This window comes from Chrysemys picta, chromosome 8, assembly GCF_011386835.1.
Source record: "Chrysemys picta bellii isolate R12L10 chromosome 8, ASM1138683v2, whole genome shotgun sequence".
NCBI lineage: Eukaryota > Metazoa > Chordata > Testudines > Emydidae > Chrysemys > Chrysemys picta.
The window spans coordinates 5,855,184-5,870,609 of NC_088798.1; the positions used below are offsets into that span (position 1 = coordinate 5,855,184).

At 47.2% G+C, this 15,426-nt stretch overlaps 1 protein-coding gene across 1 annotated transcript in view; it reads left to right on the forward strand.

The window, feature by feature from the left end:
• The window catches only part of LOC101952194 (cytochrome P450 4B1-like), a 32,229-nt gene extending 17,734 nt beyond the window's left edge, over nucleotides 1-14,495 (forward strand). Inside the window, exons 6-12 of the mRNA XM_005284887.5 lie at nucleotides 839-990; nucleotides 1,761-1,867; nucleotides 4,389-4,579; nucleotides 5,192-5,325; nucleotides 8,892-8,956; nucleotides 11,757-11,839; nucleotides 13,620-14,495. Of these exons, the coding sequence (XP_005284944.1) occupies nucleotides 839-990; nucleotides 1,761-1,867; nucleotides 4,389-4,579; nucleotides 5,192-5,325; nucleotides 8,892-8,956; nucleotides 11,757-11,839; nucleotides 13,620-13,788 (901 nt within the window). The 3' untranslated portion in view covers nucleotides 13,789-14,495. The remainder of the gene's footprint in view (nucleotides 1-838; nucleotides 991-1,760; nucleotides 1,868-4,388; nucleotides 4,580-5,191; nucleotides 5,326-8,891; nucleotides 8,957-11,756; nucleotides 11,840-13,619) is intronic.
• Nucleotides 14,496-15,426: the final 931 nt, after the last annotated feature.

Sequence of the window (15,426 nt, forward strand, 5' to 3'; positions counted from 1 at the left end):
CTCTGTGCCAGAGGTGACTTTTACATTTCCCAGAGTATTATACAGTCTCAGCATGTACATTTCCTTCTCAGAAGATAACCCGCAGCAAAGATTTTGCCTCTGCCAGAGTGTCTCTGGGGCTCCCAGGAGCGGATGCGGTATTGAGAACACTACCGCCTTTTCAAGGCGTGTGATATTTGCTTCCCTCCCTCCTGAGGCAGAGAGGAAGGATGGTCTTGCAGTTCAGGCATTGGACGGGGACTCGGGACCTCTGGCTTCAATTTCCAGTTCTGCTACAGATTCCTTTTGTGCCACCTAATCTCTGTGCCTCAGTTTCCCATCTGTAAAAGGGGGATAATAATTCTCCCTTTCTCCTACCCTTAGACTGTCTTGTTTATTCAGACTGTGTATTTCCCTGCAGCATGGCCCAGTGTACTGTCTCTTACCATGCATACAGGGCCTAGACCAGAAGAGCTCTGGTCTTGCATAAGGCCTTCTGATGCTATTGTGTTATAACTAATAGTGGTAGCCCACTCCTTCCTGGGTGGTATCTAGTTGAATATATGGAGTCCTTATGTATTTGCCCCTCCCTTCTATTCTTGGTCACCATCTTCTGCTTTAAAATCCCATTCAGCTGCTCCCTCATGTTACATTACGGTACTAAAATTGATCATACTTCGGAGAAAGATAACTGTTCCCTCTGAAACGACGGTGCTGCTTTGTAGCCTGTGACCAGGTGGGGCCGGGCAATGAGGGTGTCCATGGGTGAAAGTAAGCATGGACCATGTGCACCACGGCATACAATATTTGATTTCCTGAAAGCAAATCCCTTCTGTTTGTCCCTCACCTCCAAACCCAGGGAGAATTCCTACATCCGAGCCGTCTTTGACCTCAGCTACTTGGTGGACCAGAGGCTGCGCATCTTCCCGTATCACAATGATCTCATTTATTGGCTCAGCCCTCATGGTTTCCAATTCAGGAAGGCCTGCCAGCTTGCGCACCGGCACACAGGTACTTCCCAACACTCTGGCCTTTGGTTTTCGGAATCCTTTGTGCATTTGGGGTGTTTAACATGGAACCCTCTCTAGCCACAAAACAAGCTGCAGCCATTACAGCTCCTGACCAAAGTGCTCCAACCTTCTTCTAAAAGGCTAGAGCTGAGTAGTGCAGACGATCTGGCCCATACGCTCCCTGGCCTCAGTGCCGAGTTTTCAGCCAAGGGTCCAGTTACTCGTCAGATGTACCATTGTTTCTCATGATGTGAGCACAAGGCAGCTAGGAACCAGGCGGAGACCCAGCAAGTTGGCTAATGAATGGCCATCCTGGGGTAACAGGTTTGGGTGCTCACTCATGCCCGGTCTGCACCGGAATTGATCAGTGACCTTTCTCTGAATCCTAATTGTGCCATATTGTTCCTGGAGTGTAGTAAATGGGGTTGGCGGAGGTGCTGAGGTAAATGGGGTCAGGATAGGAGGAAGTCCCCACTCCTGAAAGCCTCCTAACAGACCTTTGCTGAGGCACGAGGGCCCACACCCTCAAAGGTATTTAGATGCCTAACATCCATTGATTTCAATGAACAAAAGGATTCTAAATCTGGGGGATCTGGCCTACATACTATGGTAACAGAGTGAATGCTACCATGTTCCCATAGGTCAGAGCAGGGTTGGTGTAGTTGAATGGCCACTCCACTTTGTGTTTGGAGAGCACACAGGCAGTCTCCAGGACTACAGTGCTCTACCGGCTGTAGGTGAAAGGTGTACTTCAATCGTTTTCTAATGCAGACAAGGTGATCCGGGAGCGGAAGGAGTCTCTCAAGGACGAGCGAGAACGTGAGAAGGTCCAGAAGAAGAGGCACTTGGACTTTCTGGATATTCTTCTCCATGCCAAAGTGAGTTATGGAGGAATGCGTGTGCACTAAATACCACCAAGCAGGGGGCATGTTCCACTGGGCTTCACCACCAGAAGTGATACCAAGTGAACTGCACCCCTGTGCTGAGAGCCAGCACAGGACTAATGCACCACTTAGGCCCTCAAATGAGGGCTGAAGTGATGCATAAGCCTCATGGCTGGCCTATTGCATAGAGTGAATTTCACCTGGTGATTAAATAAAATATTCCCTCTTCTCATCCTACTGAAAGTTGGGTGGGCCTCCAGACTTTAACTGCCGGGCCCCCGTAGAGAAAGTGAAAAGAGAAGTTAGTCCCCATGCTCAGTTAGTGACCAATCAAGCATCTATATGTAAATCTCACTTCTTGTCTATAACCTGCTTTTCCAATCTGCAATAATTGATTCAGTCCACTAGGGAGCCCCCTTGCTTCAATTTACCCCTCTCTAGCATAGGCAGGCCTTGCTCTCAAGTCTTCTTTCCAGCTGTCATTTCATAGCGCTGGAGAGTGAAGCTATTCTCTTCTCCCTTCCTCATGGTTGCTTGCTGGAAGCTCTTGGAGTGGTGTGTGTCTACACAGAAGAGTAGAGAGGGCAGATTAATTTTTACAGGGGACATAACTCCTTTCCCAGGACAGGTGGCATAGCCTGGACTAAAGGGGCAATATTAAGAAAAGGAAATGTAGATGTAACCCACACACCTCCTGGGTGTGGTGTTCTGTCCCCTCTAGTGGCACCAAGACCACCTAGAGCAGAGGTTCCCAAAGTGGGCAATACTGCCCCCTGGGGGGCGCTGGAACGATCCAGGGGGGCAGTAGTAGCCTCGGGTGCAATTGGGGGGCGTTGAATAAAAATAAGGGGGCGGTAGAAGCATAAAGAAAGAATATAAGAAAATTTTGAAAAACCGTTCGTACATGTTTCATCTGTTGTGTAACAGAGTTAAAGTTGTAGTGATTACTTTATTTTCCAAATAAATTCACAAATTATAACCGATCAGGTGTCAAGTCCGCCAACAACTCTTAACAAGCAAGTGTTGGCAGGCGAGCGTGTCGCGCATTGTCGGGAAGTCCAGCATGCATCGGCAGGAATATGTGCGTGTAATGACTTGTTTACAATACGATACTATAAATAGGCGACATGTATGAAATCTAATTTAGATTGTTTCTTAATTGTGTAAAAAGCAGTTAACAATAGTGCAATAAGTATTTAAAATTTTTTATTCATATTCGATACCTTCGATCTTTACGGATTACGGATCACATACAAAGCAAATTGTATTATTGTTGTTTCAATAAAAGAGCAATTTACACGTGAGTATTTTTATACATTTTCTTACATATCTACCGTACGTTTCTGTGTCTCTAGTGCTTACTAATAATAAAATCGTAGCAGGCTTGTGTCGGTACAGTACTATTTGAAGTGTACAGTCAATATATTTGTCATATTTTTTTATTACAATATTAACGAAAACGGGAATGAAATCGAAAAAAACCTTAACTATTAACATTTATTTATATCTATCGAATCATCTGTGTTAATTGGTAAATAAGGCGTGTGTTAATAAGGAACAATTATTTAAATAAGGGCAAACTAAATTAAAACTATTAACTGATTTTTAATTGCATATTGATTATTTTTTAATTAATTATTTCTTGATAAATTTAGTTTGATATTTGACAATTTAATATCAAATACATATATCTAATGCTGAGCAAAGAACAAAACCCAGTTTATTAGTTTCATTAGTATTTTAGTTTGGTTGTCTTTTGCCATCTTATGCAAAAACCACTGTATACCTGATGTCGTGGGCGATATTCTAATAACACATCTTTCTTTACTATATTGTAGGACGTAGGTAGAAATATAGATACATAAAAGAACACAAATTTGTCACTGCATCTTTCTGTTTGTTCGCTTAAAGAAGGTAGATTTCCAGGGGGGCGCTGAGTAATTTTTTTTCTGAAAAGGGGGCGGTAGGCCAAATAAGTTTGGGAACCTCTGACCTAGAGAGAGGGAAAGAGATTAATGAGTCTGCTCTACAGACTTAGCTAACCGCCAGCTGGCTTTCAGTTCATGCTGTAGCGGCTCATGCACTAAGCTCCAGAGGTCCCAGGTTCAATCCTGCCCCCAGATGACCAGGGCCTGTCAGCGTTACATAGACACAACTGGTCAAAAGTTGATACAACTTCATGGCAGTCAATTGGGTAAGACCAGAATGAATTTGACCCTTTGGGCCTCCCGAACAGTCTCTGAAGGAAAGTGGGAGAGCATTCTTGCTGGAGAAAACCAAAAGAAGTGTGCTGTAGGGAGCAATTCTTCACTGCTTCTCCACAAGAGGAGCCAACCTTCCTCTTCCCATCTCTGTGCCAGGGTGAGGCAGCAGGAGTTGTCCATGGGCACTGGGACAAAGAGATTTTGGATTCCCGCCTGAACTGGGTTGGCCTAGTGATAGCCAGCATGATGAGTGACTGTAATTCCTATTGCTGGATTCATTTGTGCCACTGAGAGTGTCCATGCGTTGTTAGGATGAAAACGGAGCTGGATTATCCGATGAAGACCTACGTGCTGAGGTGGACACATTTATGTTTGAAGGTCACGATACCACGGCCAGTGGGATCTCCTGGCTCTTGTACTGCATGGCCCTGTACCCAGAGCACCAGCAGAGATGCAGGGAAGAGATCAAGGAGATTCTGGGAGACAGGACTACTATCCAGTGGTGAATCTCACCTTTTCATATTTATCTGATTCCTCCCTATCATTGTTGTTACTAGGAGATAAGGTATTAATAAATGTTAGTTAGGAAGCCAAGGTGCTCAGGGCCTAGTTTTCAGAGGCACTGAATACACAGTAGTTATGACTTCATTTGATGTAGTGGATGCTACACCCTTCTGAAAACTGGGCCTGCAATATCTATATCAGTGGTTCTCAACTTATTTATCATTGTGGGCTGCATATGTGGGCCACAATTTGTTACCTGGGCCGCAGGGGCCGGGTGGCAGGGCAGCGGCAGCCCTGATCCTGGACCCCCACCACGCAGGGCCAGCCAGCTGCCCGCCCTGGACCCTGGCCTCTCGCTGCATGGGGCTGGCCGGCTGCCCCAGCCGGCGGCAGCGCCGGACCCTGGAGCTTTTGGGACTGGGTGGCGAGCCCAGATCCCCTCAAATTAAGTCCAAGCAGATGGAGGGAAAGTTAGAATTCCAAACCACAACCAGAGGTGTGGTGGATGCAAACAGTGTGTATGCTCTGGGTACAGTTGTTGCTTGATGGAATAGCTGTACTGGAAATATCTGAATCATTCACTCACATCCTTGCCTTTGGGTCATTTCAGGGATGACCTTGGCAAGATGACGTACAGCACCATGTGCATCAAGGAGAGCTTTCGCCTTTACCCTCCGGTACCTGGAGTGTCCCGACAGCTCAGCAAACCCATCACGTTCCACGATGGACGTACCTTACCAGAAGGTCTGTATTCGGGTTCCTCTTTTCCATTAATTTTTAATGGTCAAATTCTGCTCTCAGCTATACAGGTACAACTCCCATGGACAGCCATGAGAGCTACACCTCAGAAACGGAGAGAAGGATATGGCCCGCCCCTAAATAAGTTATATGTCATTAGAAGTAGGGTGACCAGACAGCAAAGTGTGAAAAATCGGGACAGGGGATGGGGACGGTAATAGGAGCCTATATAAGAAAAAGGCCCAAATATCGGGACTGTCCCTATAAAATTGGGACATCTGGTCACCCTAATTAGAAGAACAAACATTGATATAAAAAGCTGCAGACAGCACCCTCTGGTTGTCAGGAGATGAAGTGCACTAAGAAGAAGGCGATGAGAATCAAACTGTTGGAAACCAATTGAATGAATTCCGACGCAAAAATGTTGAGTCAAATTTTTGACCACTCTAATATTGTGAAGAGCGGAGACTTAAGTCCTTTAGAAAGGGGTACTCGATTGCTCTAGGGATTAGTGTTGGGTAATGGAATTGCAAGTTTAGCCAGTTGAAAAGCAACATATGACGTTAGAGCAAGAATTATTTGTGACCGCTGGTCATGTGCCTATATGAAATGAATCAGAGATCTAAGTTCAATTAATAGATTCTACGGCTGGAAGGGACCATTGCGATCATCTAGTCTCACCTTCTGTATAGCACAGGCCAGAGAACTCCCCGCCCCCTCCCCCAATAATTCCTAGAGTAGATCTTTTAGAAAAACATCCAATTTTGATTTTAAAATGGTCAGTGATGGAGAATCCACCACAACCGTTGGTAAATTGTTCCATAATTACTCACTGTTAATTTATGCCTTTTCACAGTGGATTGGTATCATATCACACAAAAACCCACCACAACTGAAACACAACTGAAGAGAATAGAGACGGAATGAGATCTTGGAGATTAAGCTCCCTCCAGGCCAGTTCTGTGAAACCTTGGCCTGACTCAGGGGGCAATTTACGCTGCTGCTGCCTGGGAAATTTCTTATCGGTGGACAAACAGATTTCTTTCCGCAGGATTATCAGGCCAGCACCCTGCCCTAGTTCTGAACTGTGCACAATATTTGCTTTAAAAAAGAATGAGGAAAGTTGGACTTTGCTCTCCTGTATCCATAGCATTTAATTTGTTCCTCTCTATTCACGCAAGATTCTTGATTATTCACGTCAAAGTGTGTAGTGTGAAATTTACCCCAGGCCGTGTGCCAGAACAAGGTATATGCCTCATTTAAGTCCTAAAAAATAAGGACTAATTGGGATGTGAGTGGTTCATGAGCCTTTCTGCACAGAGATGAACTTCACCTCCTAATGTTTAAATAAATTCATTTATTGGTTTATCTTTTACTAGATGATGGTTTTATATTTTAATGCCTGACAATGTTCATGCTCACTGGGGATCCAGTAACCTAAACTAATTGGAATGGGATGCTACTCTACAGTCACAATAGGGATATCATGGGCTCACCAGAGCTGGGCTGTCCTGTGGAGCAGGCTCACCTTAGTTTAGTTTTCTGTAAAACAGTTTTCAACTCAAAATGGCCACCTGGGTGTTAAAGACCATAACATAACAGTCTTTCACAGATCTAACCAAACTGTCAGCGTTAGGCCCATGACCAGCCCAGGTTTTAGTCTTAAATCAGGGAGACAGCACCTTCTCTGTCACAGCCACACCCAGAACTGGACTTTGAAAGCAGCAGCCAACCCTTTTTATCTGGCTTGCTGGCCCCTGATTGGCCTCTGCCTGCTCCCGCCCTTCTAGCCTCACTTATTCCTCCAGCAGCTGATCCTGGGAGGCCTCTCTAGGCAACTCCTGGAGGTCTGAGCTCGCTACTCTTCTCTTCCAAAAGAACTGCTTCATAGGGCAGGATTACCATGGCAGCAGGGCCTCCAGCAGGGGGCAGTGAACATCTAGTACCCCCCTGTCAGAAGGAATCAGCAGATTTTCACCCTGTTGACTTGTTCTCCTCCTAAACGGATACTGAACAAGTGACATTTAATTTGGAAAACAAATCAAATAGAAATCCTCCGACAGGGCCTGATCTAACGCCCATTGACTTCTCCGGGTGTTCGATCAGGCCCCTAAAGCCCAAGAGAATATGTACCTGGCCCCTTGGGAAAGGCAGTGTAGCAGTTTGCGGACTCACCGGTGCGGCGCCTCCTGCTGCTCGTCTGGGAATTATCTCTTTTCCAGCCTCGGAGCACCCTCTGCTGGCCGGTGTCTCGCCTGCCTCAGACCCCTGTGTCCCTCCCAGACCCCGGTGCCCTTTACCTTTGGGGTATGCCCCAACAGTACCCCCACTCTCTGGGTCTCCCCTCCCAGGGGAACCCCCAACCCTCTATTCCCACCTTGTCTTAGTAGCTACTGCCAGTCACCATGTAGCCCCTTTCCCTGGGGGCAGACTGCAGTCTTTAATGGCCACTCATGAGTGGCAAGGGGGGTTGGACCAGCTGCCTCTGCCTATCTCTGTAGCCCCAGTACCTGCTTAGGCCTTACCCAGGGCCTCAGCCTGGGGAGTTGCCAGGCTGGTGCTCCCCAGTTCCTCTTGCCTTTCCCCAGCGCTGTTCTGCGGCAGGTAACCTCTGTTCCCAGGCAGCTAGGCCCTTCCCACTCCAAGGCTGGAGTGAGACTGACCCAGCTCCTCCCTCAGCCCTTTTATCAGGGCCTGCTGTGGCCTGGTTAGGTGTGGCCACAGCTGTGGCCGCTTCCCCACTCAGCCTACCTTTTCTCCGAGGAGTGGGTAACTGCCCCGCCACAGGCAGTCATTGAAGTCCAATGTCTCCTCAAGCGGGAATTTACACTCCCGCTCCAAGTGTAGACATACCCCAAGAAAGAACTATTCAAAACGGCCCTTTGGTCTTCCCAGCCCACTGCCACGCTTTTAAAAACGTGAGAACGTCTGAGTGAAATGATCCCATCTTGACCAACAGATGGAGAGACAAGACACACACATTATTTTGTACTGAAGCTCCACTCTTCTGATCAGCAAGTGGGCTGCTAAATCAGGGGCTGGGGAAGATGTAGGTGCAGCAGAAACTTGTTGCTAATTTCCACCTCCTGGCCACTTAAGCAAGTGTCAAATGCAGACAGATGGAAAAAAATGGATTAAGAACAAAGAAAGTAATATTTCACTAGCAGGGTGGTGAAGCACTGGAATGGGTTCCCTAGGGAGGTGGTGGAATCTCCATCCTTAGAGGTTTTTAAGGTCCAGCTTGACAAAGCCCTGGCTGGGATGATTTAGTTGGTGTTGGTCCTGCTTTGAGCAGGGGATTGGACTAGATGACCTCCTGAGGTCTCTTCCAACCCTAATATTCTATGATTCTATGAAATAGTAGGTACCTACATCCCAATTCCTGTTCAAAGATTCACAAGACAAATGGCAAAACTTCAATGGGCTTTAGTGGGGCTAGGATTTCATCCATAACTAAGGCCAGAAGAGACCACTGATCACCTAAGCAGGTTTCCTGTGTAACACAGCCCATAGAATTTCCCTCTGTAATTGCTGCATCAGTAAACCTTTTCTCCCCTTTGTTTGCTTTACAGGCTCTTTGGTTGCAGTAAGCATCTATCTCATTCACAGAAACCCCAGCATGTGGAAAGATCCGCTGGTATGTTTTCGTTTGTCCTTACAAGACCCTTTCCGCTGCAAGCAGTGCATTCAATGTACGTGTTTTAGTAACTGAGTTAGCACCTTTAGTAGCTAAACCCCTTGGCATACAGGCCCCTGTGATTGAAGATTGTAGGCTGCACAGGTTTCATGCACACTGTGTCATGACTTTCCTGGCTTTGTCTCCTCAGCTGGGTGGGTGGCATTGATGGGCTATTTCTACCCCACTCCCAACCCCCCACAAAAAACTCCACAAGAAAATCCAGGTGCATGCGCATACAACCCATGGAGTACGGACTCCTCGGTTTATTCCTGGCTCTACCAATGTCTGACTCTGTGGTCTTGGAGAAATCCTTGAGTCAGAGACCTTTGTCAGCAATTAAAGACACAGTTAGGGGAGAGCAGCAAAGGGATTTCACAAGTCCACCTGCCTCCCCTGTGTTGATCAGGCACTTCAAGAAGCCTCTTCTGATGGGTGGATCTTTTAAAGCACTTGCACAATAGTTATTTGCACTTCTGTACCATCTTTTTATCTGAGGATCTCCAAGAGACTCTATACATATTAATTAAACCTTCCCACACCTCCAAGTAGGGGCACCCAGAATGAACATCCACTTTTCAAAATGGGGGCCCTGACCTTTCTGTGGGTATCAGCTTAGCCAAACAGAAATTGGCCATGGTAGCAATCTTACTGGTACCTCACAAGGGCACTGGAAGGCTTAATTAATTGTTTGCATTGCACTCCTCAGTTAAAGTCCCACAGGTGTGCAAATTATTGATTATTATTAAGTGGTTTTGGAGACACTCCCCTCCCCTACCCCCAATCGAGAGATGAAGTCCTTACTCAGATTAATAAAATAATAGTAGATCTCGGTGTGTGTCACAACCTTGTTTTGAGCTACAAAGCGGGTTGAGCTTTCAGACAGGCAAAGTCCTCAGGGAAACCTCCCTGATTCTTACATCTGGTGAGTGGCTTTACAATCCTCATTATACAACCGAAGGGCTGTAATTTATGAAAACAGAGACAACTAGAGGCAGGTGGCTCACCAAATAATAGCCATGCTTCTCAACAGTGACTAGTGATTTTTGGGTGCTCAACTGGAGATACCTAAAGAACATAGGACTGGAAGAGACCTCCTGGGACAGAGTCCAGTCCCCTGCTTTTGCAGGCAACTCTGTCATATAATCCCATTCATAAACATATCAAGCTCCAGCCTCAAAATTAGAGCGTTTGCCCCCACTGCTCCTGTTGGGAGGCTGTCCCAGAACCTAACTCCTCTGATGCCTGGACACCTTCTTCTCATTTCCAGCCTGAATTTGTTCGTGGCAGTAGATCCCCATTTGTTCTTGTGCCAAGATTGTCCTTTATTTTCAATAGCTCTTTCTCCTGCTCTAATTTACCTCCTCCCCCATTTTAACCCAATGTATTTAGAGAACAATCAGATCCCCTTCCCAGTCTTCATTTTGCTAGGCTAAACAAGCAAGCTCTTTTCATCTCCCCTGGTTAAACAGGCTCTCCATTCCCCTGATCATCCTAGCAGCCCTTCTCTCCATCTGTTCCAATTTGAATTCATCTTTCTCAAACATGCATGATCCGAGCTGGCCACTATTCCAGATGAGGTTTTACCAGTGCCTACTATTGGCATTAATACCTCTCTATCTCTACTGGAAAGATCTTGCCTGATACATCCTAGGACTGCCTTTACTTCCCCCCCCCCCACAGTCACATCAGTGGTGGCCGATAGTCTTACTGTGATTGACTAAGACAGCCTGGTCTTTCTCCTCCTCTGTTTCCAACTGATGGATAGCAGAAATACTTAGTAGTCTAAGTGCATAACCTTACACTTTATACTATTAAATTTATATTACTTCAGTTCTCCAGTTCTACCCGTATTGCTGGTGCCTCCCAATTTGGGTCATCAGCAAGTTTAATTAGTACCCTTCCCTTAAGGGGACCTGTCTTTCAGAGGGCAGGTACTTGACCCTTCCTGGGGTTGAAGTGGGGAAGAGAGAGACAGATTCTAAGGCCAGAAGGGACGATTAGATCATCTAGTCTGATCTTCTGCATAGCAGGACCTAGTAATTGCAGCATCAAGCCCACCTTTTCTATTGGAGCTAGAGAAAGCTGTTTAAATCTGGATTTAAATCTGAATCCAAGACTGGATTCCTATGTAAAGACTTTAAGTGATAGAGAATGGACTGTATCCCTTTTTCAGTGGTTCCATGGTTAAGCAGTGGCGGATTATCCACTGGGCCAACGGGGCCCATGCCCAGAGGCCCTGGCCAATTGGGGGCCCCTGGAAAAATGGGCACCCCTGCACCCCAACCTGCTTCATCTGTCCGGTGCTCCAGCCGGGGAGCAGGGTCAGGGCACGAGGGCTTGTCCCGCTCAGCCTGCCTGGCGCTCTTGCAGAGTGGGGCAAGCCCCCACGCCCCAATCCCGCTCCCGGTTGAAGTGCCGGGCGTGTGACGCAAACCCCCACACCCCGACCCCGCTCCCCAGCAGCAGTGTAGGGGGGACTGCAGGTGGAGGGGTGGGAAGGGGCCCCCACTTGCTCTGGCCCAGGGCCCTGCAAAAATCATAGTCCACCCCTGTGGATAATCACCCTTGCTGTGAAAAATAAGTTGTGCCTTGTTTCTTGTCTGAATTTGTCCAGCTTTATCCTATAAACTAGTCTCAAATTGGGCATCGAGAACATAGACGCCAAAGCCACTAATCGCTGCTGAAAGAATTGGCGAGTAGTTTTGAAATTGAAATGACCATTGTTTGTTTGTTTTTTAAATGAACTCTTTCATTCCAGGTGTTTGATCCGTGGAGATTTTCTCCAGAGAACGTCTCTGACAGACATTCTCATGCCTTCCTGCCTTTTGCTGCTGGGTCAAGGTGAAGTATATTTTAATTTAAGAAGTCAAAGGGAAGAAAAGAACCACCATTCTGAAATGTGATTTAGCAGATGTTTCTATCTGTATTGCAGAAGCACTTAGAGACCCCAGCCAAGAACAAAGGTTGGGCCCCATTGTGCAAGGTGCTATACAAGCACAAAGGAACAGATGAGCCCTGCCCCAAAGACTTACAATCTTAATATTTTCTATCAAGTTGACATCAGTTATTATCTATATTCTGGTAGCACCCAGAGGCCCCAGCTAAAATCCTGTCCCACCGTGCTGGCAGTCATGTACCGTCAGGCAAAGAGCTTATAATCTAAATACACAAAATAGGAAAGTAGTATTATCCTTGTTTTAGATACCGGGAACCGAGGCACAAAGAGATTAAATGACTTGGCTAGGATCATGCAAGGAGTCTACCCCATCTCAGACAAAGAAATTCTCATCTGCTCTTCTCCTCTGAGACCTCCCCTTGCGCAAGTGACCCCATCCCATCTCCTGATCTCCCTCATGCCCCCTCTCATCCACTCCCTTACTCTCCTTCTTAACCTCTCACAGTCCTCGGGCTTTTAGAGTCATAGAGTTTAAGGCTAGAAGGGACCACCAGATCTTCTATTCTGACCTCCTGTACATCACAGGCCACCATCATCACACAGCACCAACACACGAACCCCAAAGTATTACAGCCGACAGGAGACTAGATGTGAGAAGAGAGAGATCATACAGAAACTGAGAACAGAAAGGGAGAGATAGAGAGACAAGAAAGCCAAGCAGGAACCTGTAAGCACAGTATGACCCTGGAAAAGCTAGTGAGAAAGATTTGGGGTCTGGTGTTAGCTAGAGAGACTTTGGGCTTGTAAGATAAGAAACTGCTCCTTTTATTTTTGGTTCTTTCTGTGTTCAGAGACACGGGACTTTTTACATTCCTTGTAAATAAACAAGATAGATACCCGACTCCATTAATTTCTGCTTCCAACTGGAACATTCCCAAGGCCCCAGACTTTAATTGCGTCAAGAAGGGGAAACATAAGAACAGCCATACTGGGTCAGACCAAAGGTCCATCTAGCCCAGTATCCTGTCTTCCAACAGTGGCCAATGCCAGGTGCCCCAGAGGGAATGAACAGAACAGGGAATCATCAAGTGATCCATCCCCTGTCGCTCATTCCCAGCTTCTGGCAAACAGAGGCTAGGGACACCAGCCCTGCTCATCTTGGCTAATACAAACACAAATACGAACACTGTGTTTGAAGGAGGCTGTTGGTCACTAGCATTGGCTACAGGTACCTAAAGGGAGGAAACAGGTGCCTGAAACCCAGTCAAGCCTTCAAGGTAATAAATCGTTGATACCTGGGGGAGCGTACTTTAGTCGTAATCTAGTGGGGGAAACACTGCAAGATTCCACCATAAGGCAGGGCAAAGGCAAGAGGCCTATCCCCTGAGGGGCTGTACACAGAGACCAGAAAAGGGACAGACGGGCAAGAGTCTTATGGGACACTCTGGAACTTTATGGAGGGTTTTAGTAGAACACGTGTGAAGGACGAGTGGGTTGGTTAAGTCTGAAAATAGGCTGGATACATCAGGCAGGCAGTACGTGAGTCTCAGCTACTGGAACTACTGAGTAGCCATTTGCCCGACAACTGTGTCTGTCTGGCAAAGAGTAAGAGAACTAAAGAAAACCACAAGTAATGGCTGAGAGGGTGAGCTATGGAGAGAGGTTCATGCTTTTTGCTGATGCAGGCCCAGCTTCTCTGAATTTCCCTTGGGTCTCTTTTCTCAGGAACTGCATCGGGCAGCAGTTTGCCATGAATGAGTTGAAAGTGGCTCTCGCCCTGACTCTGCTCCGCTTCGAACTCTCACCGGATCTGGCCAACCCCCCCATCAAAATACCTCAGCTCGTCCTACGCTCCAAGAACGGGATTCACCTGCACTTGAAGAAAGTCCTCTGAGGCCGATATTGCACTGATCTAAGTGTGGGAAAGGGACCAAGTAGATAACATGGTGCCATTTGAATCAGACCAAGAGGTTAGTTAGAATAGACAAGCTTCTGGGCCCAAAGATCTTCATCCCCCCTTCTTCTGCCACCATCAGCCAAAGTGCCTATTTTGGCCTGAACTGATGTGTCATAGGTAGTTGGTTCAATAAAAGGCCTGGGTCTTATTGCCCAGTAGGATTTTATTCTGCCTAGCAAGTGGTCCCTTTGGAATATCTGCCCCTGCTTTGATCTTGCCTCTCCACGTCCCTTCACTGGCTTCCTCTCGTCTTTCGCACAGGGGTCAAATCTAGCACCCACTGAAGCCTTGCAATGGGCAGTGGATCAGGCCCCAAAGTTCTAGCCTCTCTCTTACTGCTTCGTACTATCCATCTATCCTAAATTTCCCTCCCAATTACCTTTTTGGGTCCTTCTTCCACTGTCCATACCTTCTACAATGCCTGCATATGAACCCCTCCGCCCTCCTTCAAAACTCTCCTTCTGTTGCACTTGCAGGAACAGGCCAACTATTACAGACCTTTTTGTTTTTTAATAAGCATTGATTAAAGTTTGGACTGTCGACCTCTGGGCACACTGCATTATCTGCATCTGATGAAGACTGGAAAGCCGCTCGGATAGTGTCTGTCTTCTGTGTTAATAAATAACCAGTTATTAACATAACAACAGCTGTATTGCGTTATCGGTGACAGTTGTAGCTAAACGGATCAAACAGGAGTACTCCAGAAAACACCTTAGCACTGGGGAAGGAAAAAGCATGTACCTGAAGGAACAGACCAGATCCTCAGCTAGTGTAAATTGGTAGAGCTCCGCTGACTTCAACAGAGCGATGGTGATTTACACACTCTAAGAATCTGGACCAGTGTGCAAGAGAAACAATTGCAATGCTGGGTGTCAAATCCCATGAACCCCCCTTGCAGAACACCCGTGCCCCTAGCTGAATATTATTGACATGTCTATAAATACAATGCCTGTGAAAGTAAGAAGTCACGGGGCTGCCGTAACAGCTAGGGCAGGGGTGGCCAACCGGAGCCTGAGAAGGAGCCAGAATTTACCCAATGTGCATTGCCAAAAAGCCACAGTTATACGTCAGCAGCCCCCCATCAGCTCCCCACCCCCGCTCCCAGCACCTCCCACCCACCGGCAGCCCTGCCAATCAGCGCCTCCCCCTCCCTCCCTACATCTCCCGATCAGCTGTTTCGTGGCGTGCAGGAGGCTCTGGGCGGGGGGGAGGAGCGAGGGCACGGCAGGCTCAGGGGAGGGGGCGGGAAGGGGTGGAGTGGGGGCAGGGCCTGTGGCAGAGCCAGGGGTTGAGCAGTGAGCACCCCCTGGCACATTGGAAAGTTGGCGCCTGTAGCTCCAGCCCCGGAGTCGGTGCCTAGACAAGGAGCCGCATATTAACTTCTGAAGAGCCGCGTGTGGCTCCGGAGCCACAGGTTGGTCCACCCCTGAGCTAAGGCCATTGGAACATCTCACATGGTGTTTTGCCTCCTGCTATAAAAGCAACAGAGGGTCCTGTGGCACCTTTGAGACTAACAGAAGTACTGGGAGCATAAGCTTTCGTGGGTAAGAACCTCACTTCTTCAGATGCAAGTCT